The sequence below is a fragment of the Trachurus japonicus genome, chromosome 7 (genome assembly GCF_045865225.1).
Source record: "Trachurus japonicus isolate A0001 chromosome 7, Traja_1.0".
Lineage (NCBI taxonomy): Eukaryota > Metazoa > Chordata > Actinopteri > Carangiformes > Carangidae > Trachurus > Trachurus japonicus.
Window position 1 is genome coordinate 2350748 of NC_140913.1, and position 19458 is coordinate 2370205.

A 19458-nucleotide genomic window follows, 5' to 3' on the forward strand; every position below is an offset into this window, starting at 1 on the left:
TCGCCGTACGCAAAAATTTAGTAGCAGTTTTACACCCTCTTTGATAAATGAGGCCTCTACCTGGTCTTTTTACTGTATTAAACTTAACCAACTCATTTCTTCATTGCCTAAACCCAACCAATGGGACAAGTCCACTTCTCACTCAAAGTCACAACTCAACGTCTCACTCAAAAATAGGCAAAAATCTGCAAAGTCACAACTCCACTGCAGGTATGGGACCAAAAATGGCATGTTCCCCTTTTGGGGAAAAGCAAGGAACATAGGACCCTTTTTCTAAAAAAGGGTTCTATGTTCCCCAGTCACACACAAAACAGCTACATAGGACCCGGGGAACATAGGGATGACCCCAGTAAGGCTCTCAAGGCATGATTCTGTCTTACTGTCATCACTCTGTCATCACATACAAAACAACTCTGACTCATCTTCAACTTCTTCAATATAGGATTCATCAGTTTGTTTCATAATATTCATCAAAATCTTTTCTGCCTCAGACAAGTTCCATGTCTGCAGTTGTGTCAGTCGTTTTGAATGCTGTTGAAGGGCACCAACTACACTTACGCCCTTCTGACTCTGAACAAACGTGTGGGTCCGTCCTACATGCATTTACATGTATTTTTCAGGGCCAGCCTTCCGGCTCCAAACATTACTCACACAAAAAAACAAAAAAACATTAATTATTATATTAATTGATTAAGCACTTTCAGCTCTGACTAAGCCAGTAAACAAGACATCTGTTGGTCATAGAATCGTTGTTAATTCGCTACAGCTGAGCAAACTGCTCATCAAAACCAAAAGAACTGGGGTGCTCGGTGGTCAGAGCACGGCCCATGTTGTGATTGTCTCTGACTGAGACGATCTTTACTGCATGTCTCCGTCCCTGCTTCTTCCCCCTGTCTCTTCACTGTCCTATCTAATAAAAGAAGGCATACATTGCCCGAAAATATAACTTAAAAAAGCTGAAAAAAAAAAAAAACACAATTTGAAAACACAATTATCCAATTTAGAGGTGGGCTGGAGGCAACAAATCGACTCTTGTTACTGTAACGGTAAATATCCACACTGTTTCTGTCAGTGTGGATATTTATAGAACAGGGGAAAAACACTTCCCAACTGAGGTGCCCATCACACCTTATTAAAATTAACGATCAGTCCTTTCCACTGTATTTCTGAGTCTCATCCCTCAGGGTCTCATCCCTCAGAGGCTCCAACAGCTGGATCCTCCCTGGCCTAACCTATCCCAAGATTCATTGCACACCATTAATGAAAATCATATGGCAGGAAACAAAAGTGACAGAGAGCCAGAGGACTCCACTGCTGAATATAAGTATTAGGTTTAATTTCACTTCAACAGCCAATGGTACGACAGTCAACACCCTGGGCGTCAGGAAGCGTGCTTTGTGATGATGTAAGGGAATAGCAGGGGACAGAAAGAGAAAACCCTCTTTGGGCCCGAGCGTCTTCACAGTCTACAACAGCTACGAGGGGCCACACCCTCGCAGACCACATCCTCTGGAGGAACGTGGGCCCCCGAATTGGGACACAGCTGTTGTATCGCTCTGTTACATAAGAATGAAACTGTTTTAAACTGCTACTCTGAAAAGTTCAATCGCAATTACACCATTATTTTACAACATCAGACATCAGAGCGCTTCCTGCATCCACAGCCTGTTTGAACCAAACAACTGAACTGACACATTATTATGCAACGGGCTCTAATGTCATATTTTACTTCTGGGGAGCTCAACGAGCAGCAAACACTGAACTGAGAGTTTCTAACACTAAAGGACACTGAATGGGCCGCAATAAAAGTCAGTATGTTTCAGGTTCGAGAAACTGTGGGTCGACTTCTATCTGAGGATCACATCACATAACAACATTAAGGGTACATTGTGTAAGTTCTCCTGTTATCTATTCACGAAAATCGATTATTTCGTTCAAAAGTACGTTTTTCATTATCAATAATTACCCCCATTAACAAAGTGAAGTGTTCCTTTCAGCTCTGAATTAGCCGTTCATATCATTCATATCTCCATGGAGCGGGTAAGCTCGGTGCTGCTGCCATGTGGTGTCGCCATGTTTTTACGTTCAGTGGCAGCGTGACGGTAGGAAACCACGGAAACTCAGCGGAGACACCGGAGCTGTCGGCTCAGGTCGAGGTGGCGTCTGTGAAAAGTCACCGCGGTAACGCAGTGAGGAGGAATGGAGCGTTACACTGATGCTGCATTCACCTGCAGTCGGGCAGTCGTTACCGTCGGTAACAAACCAGATGTCATTTTAGTCACAGAAGTGGAGAGAAAGCCGGTAAAACGTGGGTCAGGTAAACAATACGACATCGCCATGACAACATATTGTCACGTGTATTGTTTTGCCTCGTGCTGACGGGTCACTTGTTTACATAAAGGCTTGTTTAAGCCGTTACCTGCAGCGGCTGTTGTCCGTCTGCCATCTAACCGATTTCACGTGAATGCAGCATGAAAAATACGACTGAGTTGCTTGCGATCTACAACCGCACCACTAGATGGGAGTAATTCTCACACAATGTACCCAGGGTTTCCGCTACATGTAATTGATCGTGGCGCACCGCCACGGCAAAATAAAAGCCGCCACACCTTCAGAATGATGATTTTTTTTAATTTAAATTTTTTAATGTTAAAACAATGTTAAGCAGGGTTTCCACAACCAGTTACCCTTAGGTAGCTACTTTGCAGCCCTTTCCACTACACAGTTACAACTTTCGACTCATGCTTTTCAATCACAGCTGAGTTCTTTATTTCCTCCTCATTAAAAACGAAACTTATCAACCAGCGCATCCAGTGTTAACCATTAATTAACGACTCTGTGGCGGCCGGGGGACAAGCGCTTCGCACCTCAGCTCTGTGTGTGTTCATCTGTCGCGCTCTGTTTCGATTATTAAATAGGCTACAAACGTACACACATTGGCCTCACGTGTTTGTCATTCGCGGTGTTTTATTTTGAAAATTGACCGGATTCTCTCGTGTTTCTTTGTGTGACTTCCTGCCAAGATTGACACGGTGGCTCGCGGCTCGTGCACAAAATAGACCAAACGCCGAAATGACCCCCCCCCCCCTTCGGACAATCTGGTCCCGCGCGCGTGCACCCCCCTCCCCCCCCGTTGATCAGACCACCCTCGCCGCCACTCTTTAAAAAAATCCTGGAGGAAACACTGGTACCTTTAAAGGTCCAGTGTGTAATAATTGGCAAGGTTTATTGGCAAAATCTGAATATACTACCCATGAATATATTTGTGTATAATCGCTATAAAATAAAAATTGTTTGGTTTCCATAGCCTAATAATTATTCTTTTATATACATATAGCAAGGGTCTTGCTTTAGAGAGTGTTGCCATCTTGCGCCGCCATGTTTGTACGGCAGTCTGAACGGAAAATCCAGCCAACCAGAGAGCACGTTTCAAGAGTTTCGCGTTCATGAATAAACCAACGAAGAAGAAGGCAGACAGAAAGAAGAAGCAGGAGGAAACAGCAGACATATAGTAAAATGGTTTAGATCTAGAGGGAAAAACTTTCAAAACTTTTGAAAAACTCAAAAGAGAATTTGGTTTAGATAATGGTGACCTGTTTAGATATTTACAGCTAAGACATTTCTATGAGACAGTAATCAAAAGAGGAGTTTCTACAGAAGAAAACAAAGTGATTGAAGTATTCACTAATGCATATAAATGTACGCCTGTTAAGATTGTTTCTAAGTTGTATAGAGGTCTACAAAAACAAAATGGAAGGAACTCACTATATGTGAAATCTAAATGGGAACGAGAATTGAACATTAAACTGTCTGAGACTGATTGGCATTCTATGTGCAGAACTCAACAAACCTCCACCAGCTCTAAAAGATGGAGGGAGTTTGGATGGAAGAATTTAATTCGCTTTTTCATCACACCACACATCAAAAATAAACAAATAGGTGAACAGCAGCAATGTTGGAGGAAATGTGGGCAGTTGAGTGCCGATCACATGCATGTTTTTTGGTCATGTGTAAAACTGCAGGGGTAACAAGTTTTTTCGTCCTCGGAGGCCACCGTCACTTTGCCGACGGGAGGGGTGAGCGGGAGTGAGTGAGGCTGCAATCTAGAATATGAACGCTGGAAGTCACAGCCCCCCCCCCATTTTACACACTGGACCTTTAATATTGTGAATAAAACACAAGACTTGTGACACCACTGCACTATTGTTGACCACTGTAGCTTCATGTTGTTGGGCTGGTGACTGATTCGAGCGAGTGTGTCAGAGTTGGACAGCAGCACTATAAGCTCTTTGGTTGGCTCGGTTTGACCTGCAGCAGTTTCTTTTTTTTTTTACTTTATTCATGATGAGTTTGGTTCATTCAGAGAGAGAGAGAGAATCCATCAACAGCCAAGAATCACAGCTGTGACAGAGGACGAGCTCAGAGAAACTGAAACCTGAAGAAGTGTCACAGGGAGTGGACTCACTACAGAGAGAGAGAGAGACTGACCTCCAGACTCTCTATAGCAACCTGTTATGAATTCAACATTTGAGTCAGAAAACATTAGACGTGGACCACTCCTCCACTGCTCTGTGTTTTGGCAGCAAAAACAGTCTTGACCTACTTTAAAATGTTTTCAACGGCGTCACATGGTTAGAGGAGTTTGTTGCCATAACTGAATTCACTCACAGGGGATAATCAAAGTTTCATCTAATATCGTATCAATCACTTCATTCATGCCTCCGATGATGTCACATGAATGCCCCCGCAGCCCCGAGGAACTCCCAGGGTTGACAGAGCCAGCTGATAACAAGCTTCACATAACTGCTTATATAACAATGTCCTAGTGAAGCAGGTAACACCAATGTTCTCATTAACAACATTACAGACCGGATCACTGTGATCATAACAGCACCGTGAGATGTTCACTGTCACCAAAAGTATTTTGTTTATTAAAAAGGAAAAAAAAGAAAGTGCAGTTTCTGCTGATTTCCCAATCCTGATTATATGATTACTAAATTATTTTCTCAGAACTAGTTTTCCTGTGGTGAAAAACTAGTGACAACAATGTTTTCCTGGAAACCAAACTAAACTGAACTATCAAGAATCAACAATCTGTGTGTGTGTGTGTGTGTGTGTGTGTGTGTATGTGGGTGTGGGCATGTGTGTGAATGTTTGTCACATGCAGATGAAGCAATTTCTTCTTTTAGCAGAGGAGAACCTGGTGATCTCTTTACCGTGGACAAACCCTGGTCAGATTACCAGAGAGTGTGTGTGTGTGTGTGTGTGTGTGTGTGTGTGTGTGTGTGTATGTATGTATGTATGTGTGCGAGCACGTGCGTGTGGCACTGTGAATGAGCCGCATAGACTGAATGCAGCGTGTTCCTCTGGATATTGCCAGTGTTAACTTGCTTCACCGCGGCAGCTGCAGATCAGCGCTGCCTCCTACTGGTCGGTGTCACTCACTGACAGTCACATTGAAGACACGAGCCCCCCACTCCTGAGACGCATGAGCATGGGTGTATGTGCATGTGTGCGTATGTGTGTGTGTGTGTCACCTCTTGCAGCAGCTCGTTCTCCTCCATGTATTTCTTGGCGGCGGTGCTGGCACCCTCCGCCTGCTTCTTGAAGGCTTCGTTGGAGGCCATGAGCGAGGCCTGCTGGGAGAGCAGAGTGGCCAGACGACGCAGCAACCTGCAGTAACACAGCACACACAAAAAGATGGTGGAATCACAATGTATTATTTTAGGAATAACATCAGCTGAGCTCACAACAGAAAAAAACAAATACTTATTCAGGATACTTAAAATTGCAGCTCTGAAGCAAATAACTGGTAACTAACTGTAAATAAATAAATAAATAAATAAATAAATAGTTTTTATTTATTTGTCTACCAGCAAGCACTTTTTAATTAAAATGAAATGTTATTTTGTCCAGCTGACAGAGAGCACAGTAGCTTCTAAGTATTTTTATGAATTGTGTATTTTATTCTTTGTATAATTTGTTATCATGAGCGTTTTCCTTTTCTGTTGTACACAGCTTTTGTGGGATAACTCTAATGTCTAAAAATAAATATGTGTAATGGAATGTGAATTAATAATTTGTGCAGTCCTGCAATAAAGTATAAAACAAAAACACAGCCAACACACTGGTTAATGAAGGACAAATCCCCCCCCCACACACACACACAGAATCCAGAATCTGGACTGGAACCAAGACTCTGACAACCTGCTCCAATAGCTGCTGCTGACGGTGATAATAACAAAGAACAACAACAACACAACCTGAGACATACCGTGTGTGTGTGTTACAGTAAATCAGGCCACCTGTCATTCAGGCTTCAACACATCACTCACAACCTAATATAGCCATTCACCACTTCACACACACATATAGTAACGGCACACACGCCCACAGAGTTACCCCTGACATTTCCCAGCTGAGGTGTGCGTGTTGTATGTGCAGTGCATGGCATGGACAGGCGGTGATGTAAGGGTGGGCTCACAGCGGATCACAGGGGTGGGCATGGATGTGGGGGAGCAACCGGAGGGGGGCAAATATACAGAATAACTGCCCCCATTCCTGTTGGTCACTGGTCAGTGCTCTTGGATCTCATTAAAGAAGTGGCCTGCTGTTTTTAGACTTTTAATTTGACCACACGACTAAACTCTGACCTCTTTCCCTGGTTGGAAACTGCATGAAAACATTCAAGAGCTTTTTAACAACAACAAGACCAACGTTTATTAAAGGACAATTCCCTGCAAATTCAACCTATATTTCCTAATATTTTAGTTCTAAAATAATGAATCTGAAGATTTTCTTTTTAATGTCTCCTGTTCTGCAGTAGTTCTATCTGTCCCCACATCGCCACTGCAGCATATAATGGGAGCAGACCGATCTTACGCTGTTTAGGCTGTTTGCATCCCAAAAACTGCAATTGTTTTCCCACAGAAAACGTTGGATGGCTTCAAACATACACCGAGGGGTTTGTTTACTTCAAGAAGCAGACATGTTTGTAAACGGAGCTGTAATACAAAGTCTCGCAAAATCCCGTGCGATCTCACAAAGTTTCGTGCGAGAGTTGAGTTGACCATCTCAGTATGTTTACAGGTTGTCTGAAGCTCCCTTTTGTTTTATCAACAAAGGAATATCAACTCGGAGGCACAACGTCTTCGTAGCAGTAAGAGGAAGTCTGGCTGTTGTTTATTCTGCCTGTAAACATACTGAGTGTGTCAACTTTACTCTTGTGCGAGACTTGTCCGCTAATTATCCATCAAAATATGATTGTTATTTTTGTACACAATTTATAGTTTACATTTCTTTGCACTTGTAGTATCACTCATAAATACGCAAGAGAAGAAACACAGATTTTGTTTGATGATATTTTTTTTCTCAGTGTCAGTATTGATCATACGGTGGATCTGATCTGTGAATAATAGGAGACTAAAAAAATAACAACAGATGCCATCACTAACTGAGTGCAGAGCTCGGTTGAGGCCGGTGTTGTTAGCACTGAGCTATAGCAATGAGAAGAGCTGAGTTTAAAATACAGCTGTGGAGTTCACCCTGAAGTGAGCAGCAAATTCACCTGAAGGACATTATAATCAAAGGGCCGATCACTGCAGTTATCAATCAATATAATGACTTTGTTGGGGTCTATTTTCAGCAGCAGATTTGGTGCTTTAGTGAGTATTTAATGCAGCAGGACGGGGTGTTGATGCTGATGAAGGAAGTGACCCAGTGACACAGTGACGCTCACTGAGTAGTTTTTTGAAACAGTGCAGCTCAGAGAGGAATCAGGAACACCAGACTGTAGCGCTGCTGGTCTGTTCCTCTACACACAGCAGACATCTCTGTGATCCAGAGTGTCACAGGGGAAACATAAAAAGCTTCCAGATCCAACCCAAAGCTGCAGTTTATGAAGACAAAAGAGAAAAAAAAGGTTTTTTTTCCCCCATGTGAGAGACGACCTGCAGGAGGAGATCTCAGTTCCAAATATGGCTGATAGTCACTTCACAGGCCTGAAATAATCTTGTCAGCTGCCAGCTCTTCAGCCTTTCCATAAACTCGTGCTACATATTTCCTTCTTGGCTGAGCCTGGAAATTCCTGAGTCACAGTCACAGAGTAGTTTGTCCACAGCCGTCCCTCTGTCCGCCGGCTCGGAGCTGCCTCCACCTCCGCTATGACTCACCGCAGCAGCAGCAGTACAGCATGTGATGCAGCAGCTGCAGAGACCTGCAGCTGCCATGGCTGACCCCCCTACAGACTCAGTGTGGCCGGGTCCATCCAACACTGCTGCTGCTGCCCCCTACAGGCAGCACACAGCCACTGAGCAAGGACTGACACACTGAGGGAAATGAATCCAGCAGAAATTTGTCCTTCATGATGACTGTACAGTGATGTATGCTTGCACACCTATTTGCTCATTTTTGGATTAGCTAGTAGTGAGGGGGAGGAGTCAGGTACTGCCAGGATGACGACAGTAGAGCAGCTCACTCTGAGCTTCAAAACTGCTTTTCAGAAGCCATGATGGAGGCTCTTTGGTCTACAGTCATCGACCGCAAAACCTTTATGTTACATTTTTGAGTTTCAGATCAACCAATCACAGACGGTCTCTCAAGTAGCCCCTTTAGTGATTCCCAAAAGTTACAACTATACATTATGAGGTTTTGCTGAGGTGGCAAGTGTTTTAAGCAGCATGTGATGTCACAGACTGTGAGCATTAACACCTGAGGGAGAGTGTGACGCACACGTGTGAAGACGTGGTGAGCACAGAGAGATCGGGTTAACTACTTGGAATGTGTCTGATCATCAGTCAGTAAGTTTATGGATCTTCAGCCCAACAACAAGCCGTTAACCAATGAGAACACGCCGTGTCACAGGGCTCGGCAGTCAATCAGATTTAACGTACGTTTGACTCTGCCTGAGCAGCCAGCCAATCAGAGAGAGGAATAAATTCACATTTCTGAGCGCCTTCCAATCAAGATGAGGCTGAAGGATTTACAGCGACTAAATGGACACACACACGGGCGCGCGTGCACACACACACACAATCACAGCTGCTCATTCTTTCCGTCCCACTGTAAAATTCCCCTGTATTTATATCAGTCAGCCTGTTGCTGTGTGTGTGTGTGTGTGTGTGTGTGTGTCTTACAGGCAGAGCAGCAGAGCGAAGCCGGCGATGTACTCGTTCCTCTGAGCTCTGAACAGCTTCATGTGGATGTGTTCAATGGCTGTAGGGTTGTTGGTCAGGTCCACCTTCTCCGTCACACTGTACTTCCTCACCTCACGAAATGCATCTGCACACACACACACACAAATAACATGAAGATCATCATCATCATCATTCTGAATCCTAGGACCGATACTGTTACACATTAGGGCTGGACACTGGTGCTAATCTCCAGGTTGGATATGACTCACAGTCACAATGTAAGATACCTTCTACTCCGCATCCAACAATGTAGTGAGGATCAGAAACTGATCAAATGAATGAATGAGGGAGTGGTTTCATATCCTGTGCTGGAATCTCACATCATAACTTCCTGTGTGTGGTGAACAGCCCACATCAGCTTCTTTTTATTCTCTTATGTGTTTATTTAAGATTTATGAATGGGTTATAACCTGTTATTAATCTGTTTGTTCACACTGAGCAGATCAGCTCCTCTCACACATTATATTAATGTATATTTTCTATATCTCCAAATTCTCCTATTACCATAATCCCTATAGTCTTAGCAGTAGGTTGAAGGTTCATTATCTTTAATTGTCGGTGCAAGCTGTTTTTAGATCGGCGGGGCAGAGGCGTGAGCTCTGCATGCTGCGCAGTATTTTCGCCTGTCCCTCATCAAACACACAATCCAACAACTCCAAAACGCTCTCATGGACAAGTTGTGACCTGCACATTCATCACGCTATGAGATAATAATGGAACGTTATCAGAGTTGTCTTTTAGGGAAACACATAGCCGTAACTACATTCCAGACATGGCTGCTCAGCAGTGACTTCAAAAGCGCAAGTTAGTTCTGAGTTTTTGCTTCATGTGTCTTAATGTTACATAATTATACGTTATTATTTCATAGCGTGGTGAATTTGCAGGTCACAACTTGTCCATGAGTGTGTTTTGGAGTTGTTGGATTGTGTATTTAGTTTGACGAGGGAAATGTGGTAATACCATGCGCCTTTGTTGCATTAGCTGAACAGCTCATGTCTCTGCCCTGCCGATCTAAAAACAACATGCACCAACAATTAAAGTTAATGAACCTACTGCTATGATTATAGGGATTATGGCAATAGGAGAATTTACCAAAATGTTTAAGTATCCCTTCAAAAATGTGGATTTATCATTTGTCAGGTTGAGATGTTAAGCCTCACATCTCATTGGTTATTGGTCATCACGTATTTGCTAGGTAACTATGCAATCAACCTCTGTGTCAGGTGTGTGTTTGGAAATGGGGGGACTCGATGTAAAATTTGAAAAACATCAATTTTTTTTTACAATAAGAATTTTACTAGTTATGAATGGTAGGAATTTATTTGTAAGAATAAAGTGATTGATCTGTTGGAACTGAGTCTTATTGTGAAGTGTACCAAGCATTATTATTTCTAATTTAAAAGCGTACCCATCCAATTACAAAGTTGGCCAAATTTTACACAGAGAAAGAGAAGCAGCTTCTTCAGCTTCCTAGATGTAATGTGTCTGAGTGAAACACAACTTAGAATCAAGGTGGATCATGTGACTAAAACAAGAGGGTCTACTTTACTCTGAACTTTAACACCACCAATACGTCTACTCTCAGGTGGCTGAGAGCAGCAGGTTTCAAACACACAAACACACACACACATACCGATGAGCAGGAAGACGAGGATGGCGATGGCCACCATGAATGAGGTGTTTCCATACAGAGCGATGGTCTGGATGATACGAGACTTGAAGATCTTGTTCCACCTGCAACATCACACAGAACCATCAACTATTGCTATAATAAACCTATTGTAGGGCTCTGGCTCCATCTAGTGGTTACCAACAACACACAAACACACACATGACAAATACTAATAAGAAATGCACATAGATCAGACTGTTCAGGTGAACTGTGGTGACTTCAGACTGCACTGAAAAAATAATATTAGACCAACAGGAAATCCATCACAGATCAAACCTACCTTTGTGGACCAAAATAATGAGATCCAAACATTGACACACATTCACAGTTTCAGCAGAGAGCAGTTAAAGAGACTCAAGACTCAAGACTCAAGACTATTTTATTAATCCCTTAAAAGGGCAAACAAAACATTCAATATTCTTTCTGGGAAAAGATGTAGCTCGCTCTTTAGAATGTAAAAACATGTTAAATATGGTTCATTTATTTTCCAGTGTAAAATTCTTGTGCCAAACTTCATAAGAATTGGAAAGTAAAATCAGCATTTATCAATGAACCTCTGTTAAAAACAGGTTCCTGTCACTTTTTTGCTTAAAGGTAGAGTCTGGAGTTTTGTTCGTTGCAGTTTGTAAACAAAACATTGAAACTGGGCCCCTCCTCTCAAGCTCAACTGTGTAGCCTCCTGCCCCAGACTGCAGCAGTTGTCAGGACCGCAAAGGAAAGGAAATACAGTCTGAGTGAAGCGCTCCTAAACCTAAATCTTTTGCTCACAGGTTTTGAGAGAACAGAAGTGGATTTTCTGTCCCACTGCAGAGTGAGTTTACACATCAACTGTGCAGTGATGTTTTTTTTTTCATTTCTTCAAATCACTGACTTCAGTGTCAGAGTGGAGTGTCAATGCTGTCAATGTTTTTCAGATAAACAGACGTCTCAGTGAAGTCTCTGTTCTGCGGCGAGTTAATCAGAGTTTATCAGTTTGCAGTCAGGAGGTCTGAGGGTTTTAACGTGATCACATCAACACACAGCTGCTCCTGTGTCTGCTCTCAAGTCAATGAGCCTCTTCAGCTGGAACTGGCTCCGTTTACCAGAGACTTTTAATGTTCCACTTTCATCTGAGGACACAAGATTCATTGGTATGACAGTACATAAAATTCAAAAAGGTTTTCACATAATATTGTAGGAGACAAAATATGTTTTTGCTTGTGTTTATGTATTTGTATGGGCTTCACTTATTATGTCATTACGCTGATGGATAGATGGGTGTGGTTTACTTTTTCTTTCCCATATTTTCTGTTGACCATTGTCATCATCATTACCATTATCACTTCAAGTATTGTTCGTACTTTTTTTGTCAGTCTTTTTGATTTTTGTCCAGTAAGCCCCCTTAACCTGCATGTGGACTTCAGCATGGATTTGATACAACACATAGGAGACCCATCAGTGGCTTTATTTTTATTTTAAAGTAGTCACTGAGTATCTCACAAAAGTGAGTACACCCCTCACAAAAATATATGTAAATATTCTATTGTATCAACACTGAAGATATGACACTTTGATACAATGTAAAGCCATTAATGTCTGAACCGCTGGCAACAAAAGTGAGTACACCCCTAAGTGAAATGTCCAAATTGTGCCCAAAGTGTCAGTATTTTGTGTGGCTACCATTTTTTTCCAGCACTTGGACATGGAGTTCACTAGAGCTTCACAGGTTGCCCCTGGAAACCTCTTCCACTCCTCCATGATGACATCACGGAGCTGGTGGAGGTTAGACACCTTGCGCTCCTCCACCTTCCACTTGAGGATGTCCCACAGATGTTCAATAGGGTTTAGGTCTGGAGACATGTTGGACAGTCCATCACCTTTACCCTCAGTGTCTTTAGCAAGGCAGTGGTCGTCTTGGAGATGTGTTTGGGGTCGTTATCATGTTGGACTACTGGCCTGGGCCCAGTTTCTGAAGGGAGGGGCTCATGCTCTGCTTCAGTGTGTCACAGTGCATGTTGGCGTTCATGGTTCCCTCAATGAACTGTAGCTCCCCAGTGCCGGCAGCAGCCATGCAGCCCCAAACCATGACACCCCCACCACCACGCTTGACCGTAGGCAAGACACACTTGTCCCTGTAGTCCTCATCTGGTTGCCGCCACACACGCTTGACACTATCTGAACCAAATTAGTTTGTCTTGGTCTCATCAAACCACAGGACATGGTTCCAGTAATCCATGTCCAGGAGCTGGTAGAGGCTGTGGTTAAGTGGAGGATGGGGTGTAAGTTGAAGACCATCCTGGGTGACCCCCAACACCCTCTACACAAAACCCTCTCAGGTCAGAGGAGCAGCCGAAGCAAAAGTCTCATCTCCCTGACCTGCAGAACCGAAAGATTTAAGAGATCATTTGTTCCTGCTGCAATCGTTTTATATAACACTTGTTAAAATGTTTTTTGTGTTCATCTTTTTTGTCATTGTTGTGTGAGCTACTGGACTAACTTGAATTTCCCTGCTAGGGATGAATAAAGTATTCTCTATCTATCTATCTATCTATCTATCTATCTATCTATCTATCTATCTATCTATCTATCTATCTATCTATCTATCTATCTATCTATCTATCTATCTATGTCCCCAGTCTGCTTGTCTTCAGCAGACTTTGTGGCCTTTCTTGTGCATCATCTTTGGAAGAGACTTCCTTCTGGGACGACAGCCATGCAGACCAATTGGATGCAGTGTGCAGTGTATGGTCTGAGCACTGACAGGCAGACCCCTGCCTGTCAGTGGGCCTGCCTGTCCCCTAACCCTACTGTGACATACATGACCCCCTCCCTTCAGAAACTGGGCCCAGGGCAGTAGTCCAACATGATAACGACCCCAAACACATCTCCAAGACGACCACTGCCTTGCTAAAGACACTGAGGGTAAAGGTGATGGACTGTCAGTGTTGTCCCATGAAAAGATATGATAAAATATTCAAAAAAATGTGTGGGGTGTAGTCACTTTTGTGAGATGCTGTATACTGTATATGATGGAGATACTGTTGTCTTGATTGAACAATGACAAATGAGAAAATGGCAATACTCCTTCAGCTGACTATTAGTTCAACATCATAACTGGTTAGATAGATACATTTGCTTAATTGATGATGTTACACGAATGCAGTATCCATTATTCTGATGAATGTTTTCTGCTCTAAGTGTCACCTACCATTCATTAAAGGGATATTTCAACATTTTTGCAAATTCGCCCATTGCCATAATCCCTATAGTTTTAGGAGTAGGTTTGTTACCTTTAAAGGGGACCTATTATGCTTTTCCAGCTTTTCAGACCTTTATATATGTTTAAAATGTTGGATAATGGTTCTAGAGGCTGTGGAAGTGTCATATCATGAGGTTAATGCATTTGGAGGTAAACCCTGCTAGATGATTGGGATTTCTCTTGGATTTCTCTGCACACCCTGTTACACTCAGTTGCACTGACTTTTTTTTGACATGAGGTCGCGTTGATGTCATGGCGTGCCGGACTCCCCTACATGGTCATGCCAAGGTCTCTGCTCCAGCCGGCCCCGCCTCCTCCCATGCTGCTCTGTTGTGGCTGGGGTCACAGCGGAGAGCGGAGCGGTCTACTTCCTGCTTTTTCCCTGCATGTAGTAGCGCTGTAGCGTCACTTTACTAAGTTTTATTTAGAAGTTTACGCCGACGTTTCATGTAAGTGAAGCTGTACCTGTGTGAGCAGCGACGTACCGCCGGGGTGACGTTGTTCGCCGGACCGACGTAACGCTGGACCGACGGAGCACCGGAGCTGCAGCGGCTCCTCACACAGGCAGAGCCCGTCTGCAGGCCTCCTTGGCCGGGCAGGCATCCGTGCTCATCGCGGTAGAGAAAACCATCGCTAATAAACATACCAGCAGGTTTTTTAGACGTTTACCACCGTGTGGTTATTCTTTTTAGGAGATAAATGTTGGTCTCATTGATGAAATCTTACAATTGTGGCAGTTGAATTAGTTTGAATGAAAAGTGAAGCTGTGAGAAGGAGGAGGATAGAGAGGAGCAGTGCTGCGGAGCTCTGTAGTCTATGTGCACAAATCACCACATTTACATCAATAAATAACTGTTTTACTATGAACTGACCAGTCTGCATATATTTTTAATGTATTTTATTAAAGCAGATATCAGTGGAATGTTTTTGTTAATATAAGTCCTAAATAGTCCTATTTTCCGTCAGCAATCACTTACATGAAGTATTTCAGCCTAAACACGAGTCTCTCCGTCACTCTGCTCTGCTGTAACCCGAGGAGAAAATTTTCCTTGTGGGATACAAGTGTTATCCAATGAGGGGAGAGAACGGCATGAAGGGCTGTGTGTGCAGCCAAGGGATGCGCGTGAATGTGGTGACGTAGCACGAGGACCAATTGATGCCTGACAAGGGCGGGGGCTGCTAACTCATGGTGCGTTCAAGGAAACTCGTACTTTGTGTTTTTCCTTCCTGTGAAGTCATACCAGTTCGATCTGGTACGAGTTCACGGGTCGGAAGTTACGAGTGGCCGTTATAGGGAACTTTCACAGACAACAGGACGGTAAAAACACGAGCTACGGGTTACCTGGAACGCTACCAAGTCGTAGTTGTGACTTGAAGCTGTAACTTACGGTTTCAAAAGCCTGCCTTGAACACAGCATTAGCCGAAACGGCCGTGCCACTGATATCTGCTTTAAGTTATATTACATGTTGCATGGTTACAGTAGCCTACATGGCAAAGACTACTCTATACCATCTTTGGTTAGGGTGAGACTAGGTCATGGGTGCATTTCATTACACAATGTAGACTGGTCAGATGCAGACTGGAGATCTGGCAATTTGCCTACTGCAGATTTAGCTTTTGTTTGCATACTACATTTTGGCCAAATCAGTATAGGTACTAGTAGTAGACATCGTCATGGTAACGCAATGCTGAGGGAGTGGTTCATTTGCATTTAAAGGGAGGGGCCACTGAAACAGACCGTTTTGCAGAACCCTGTTTTTGAGCTGCTGTGATGTTTGATCTTTGGGGTATTTTGACCGAAGCACGTCACAGACATGTTTTTAAGACACCCAGGAACTATTTTAGTTTGTGCAAAAAGGAGCATAATAGGTCCCCTTTAATTGTCGGTGCAAGCTAGTTTTCGATCTGCGGGGCAGAGATACAAGCAGCTCAGCTAACGCTATGGAGGCATATGGTATATTTTCGCCTTTCCCTCATCAACTCATCAAATACACAATCCAACAACTCCAAAAGACTCTTGTGGACAAGTTGTGACCTGCACATTCACCACGCTACGAGATAATAATGGAACGTTATAAGACAGAGTTGTTTTAGAGGTAAATAAGTAACTGGAACTACATTCCCGACACAGCTGCTTGGCAGAGTGACTTCAAAAGTGAAAGTAGTTCTGAGTATTTGCTTCATGTGTCCTAATGTTACATAATTATACGTTATTATCTCATAGCGTGGAGGTTTAAGAGGTGAGATGCAGGACAGGTGAGCACTGACTGACCTCTTGGGTGAGATGAAGGGGATGCAGAGCAGAAGAACAAAGAAGACCTCAACGTAGAGGAAGGTGGCCACGGCCGTCCACTGCAGACTCATCGTGATTCCTGCACCGCAAACACAGAGAACAGGGTCACATGTCAGGAAACAGGCCAGAGGTCCCACAGAGGAACAAGCTGCCGTCCTGCTCAGCTCTCTCTGTGTGTGTGTGTGTGTGTGTGTGTGTGTGTGTGTGTGTGTGTGTGTGTGATTTAACACCACCACTGTGGTCAGGTAATGTCACCCTGCACCAGTATTTTCATTCAAGTGTTTGTTTATTCAGTCAATAATATTATGATAATAATGATAATAATAAAGATAGCAACAACAAAACATACTTGGTTGTGATCAGATATTTGCAGAATTATTATAGCACAGACACCTCAGTCTTCCATCTGCCAGCAGTCACGGTAAAAGAAACTCTAACAGTGGTTTCCCTCCTCAAACAGCCTCATGCTGAATATAAAAGTGAAATTGAATCAAAAAGAAGCCGAGAGGCTGAGTGAGATGTGTTTATGTCTGGAGGTTTCTGAACACCAGTCCTGATCCAGCAGGACACACTGCTAAGAATAAAACCAATTAAAATACCGAGCGGCTGAGTTTCCTCTCAGACTGGACATTTGATCCGGCTGAAACAGATTAGTTTATCTACAAAGCCCACTCAGTTTCTAATGTTGCAGGTACAAACACAGCTACAGTCCAATGCAATGACAATGCAGTAAACAATTCCTGTGTGAAAATGATGTGAGGGCTAGAAATAATAATGTTATTTTCCACTATCAGCTACTCTGTCAGTTAAATGTGATATTTGAAAAAGAATGAATTGAAATACCGGTATACATAATCTGATGAAAAAAGGGAGAAGTTGTTTGACAAGGCAGAGTCTACGGTGGAACAATCTGGTTCTACTTTCTAGAGAAAACTAAGTGAAATGTCAAAACATTTTCATTAAATATCATGATTCATCATTATTATTATTATTACTACTACTGTTATTATTATTATTATTATTATTATTATTATTATTATTATTATTATTATTATTATTATTATTATCACACACAATAGAGAGAAACATTTAATACTATTACTACTAATATTTGAAAAGCTGGAACCAAAGAATTTGAAGAATTTCTTCTTGAGCTTGACAAAATTCAATCAATATAGTTGCTGATTATTTTTGATTTTCTTGTTGGCTCGGGAGTTGCAGCTAAACTCAGCTGGAGTCATTTCCCTGAGCTGCTGAGTCAGTATGTTTGATCAGAAGCTGACCTCCTGCCTGGTCAGTGACAGTGGCTCTGGCTGAGTGGATGATGTGCCCGTCAGTGTGGATCTGCCTGTGTGCGTTGGGGGGGTGTGGCAACTCAGAGCAGCTGTGTCATGCAGTGGCGCAACAAGGCTGCAACTCCTGCTGACACACGCCACAGAAACACACTACAGTCCATTTGCAGGGCTCCTTATTGAATATGAAGAGTAATAGGATAAGGATAAGATAAGACAGGCCGCTGAGTCTGTGCCTCTGTTTTATGAGAGTAACTATCAGTCACACACAAGACCAACAACTCAGTGCCTGTCACATATTTCCACCAGATGTGGAAACAGATTAGCTGTTTATGATCCAAGATGTTGTATAACCGAACCCCCAGGTAACAGCTGCCACACCCACTGACCTGAAAACATTGTTTTCTGATGATGACAACAACCAAACTTCATTTAAAACCTGACCCATATTATACCAAGATGGGACTGTTGGGAAGCAGGCCGAGCTGTTCGTGTTAAAGTTGGGTGTATTTTCTGGAGGACAGGCTAACGAACAGCTGCTAATGGGCCAAAGGAAAACTCTGAAACTTCAGTTAGCGGAATGTGCCTCATAACGTCGGCCCTGTTTATTAGCTGGAATGTGACAGTAAGTTAATTGAAGCTAATAATGCTCACGTTTATATGCTGGAACACGTCACGTGTATTAATTTTGTTCTAAACTTCTTGTTTACCATTACGCGTGTATGCTCGAGTCTGAGTCTGTGTAAAACTGTTGTAAGTCTGTTCCGCCGAGTTTTAACTTTCGACACTTCTGAACTAGTTGTTGTTAGCATGGTGACAGCAGTTAGCAGCTTCCTTCAGCAGGCTCTCCCAAAATAAAACACCAGTCACTCGGCAGGTTGACTGCAGGCTGGGACTCACCTCAGAAAATCCACGGACTCGTACTCGGAGAAAATGCAGCGTCCACACGCTGGCCTGTCAAGTCAATTAGCCTGTTAGCTTAGCTTCCTCTTCTTCGTCTTCCGGCGTTTAATGACACATCATCACGACCTCAACACCTGATTGGATATACCCGCGGTAGAGGGGCGGAGTCGTGACGTACGGCTAATTGCGAGGAAAAGCTAAAAGTAAAGCAAAAGTATAAAGAAGTTAATGTTAGAAATGAAATAAAAAAGTAAACAAATAAAATAACAATTGCAAAATTAAGAAATTATGAAGATTCGTCCATTCTAGGGTTCCCTCAGTCGACCAGCAGAGGGAGACACTGTCTGCAGAAAACTATCTCCGTGCCCTAACTGAGCTGTGAGTGCAGACAGTAAAGTAAAGACGTCTCACTCTGACAGTTTATCCACAAACCAAAACCACAGTCTGCTCTCGCTCCCTCTTGTGTTTCCACAGTAAATTATTATGGTAGCGGGGAAAAAAGCTCCCAGATGACCTTAGGGTTTTTTTTTTCTATCTCCACACGAGTCTGAACAAATACAACTGTGTACAGTATTCATAATCTTATAGGCCTATTTTATTTTAGAAACTCAGATAGGCTACTCACCAAATTTGGACTAAATGTCCACAGGCAGTTGATGGAAATGTTTTCAAATATATCTGAGAAACAATGGGTCAACTGAAGACCTAGAAATATAGTTTAAATTCTTCAAATTGTTCCCAAATTGCATGTTTACAGCAGTGTGTTAGTCTGTTTCTAAACAATCTGTCTGTGGCTCTCAGCTCATTGGTTCCTTCTGATGACATAAACCCTTAAATTAATCTCACAAATACATAGGCTAGTTTG

At 42.9% G+C, this 19458-nt stretch overlaps 1 protein-coding gene across 1 annotated transcript in view; it reads right to left on the bottom strand.

Moving 5' to 3' along the window:
* bcap31 (B cell receptor associated protein 31) overlaps positions 1–18708 on the bottom strand; it is a 35764-nt gene extending 17056 nt beyond the window's left edge. Inside the window, exons 1-5 of the mRNA XM_085780800.1 lie at positions 18591–18708; positions 16378–16477; positions 10828–10928; positions 9135–9279; positions 5538–5673 (exon numbers count right to left, since the gene is read on the bottom strand). Of these exons, the coding sequence (XP_085636926.1) occupies positions 5538–5673; positions 9135–9279; positions 10828–10928; positions 16378–16469 (474 nt within the window). The 5' untranslated portion in view covers positions 16470–16477; positions 18591–18708. The remainder of the gene's footprint in view (positions 1–5537; positions 5674–9134; positions 9280–10827; positions 10929–16377; positions 16478–18590) is intronic.
* Positions 18709–19458: the final 750 nt, after the last annotated feature.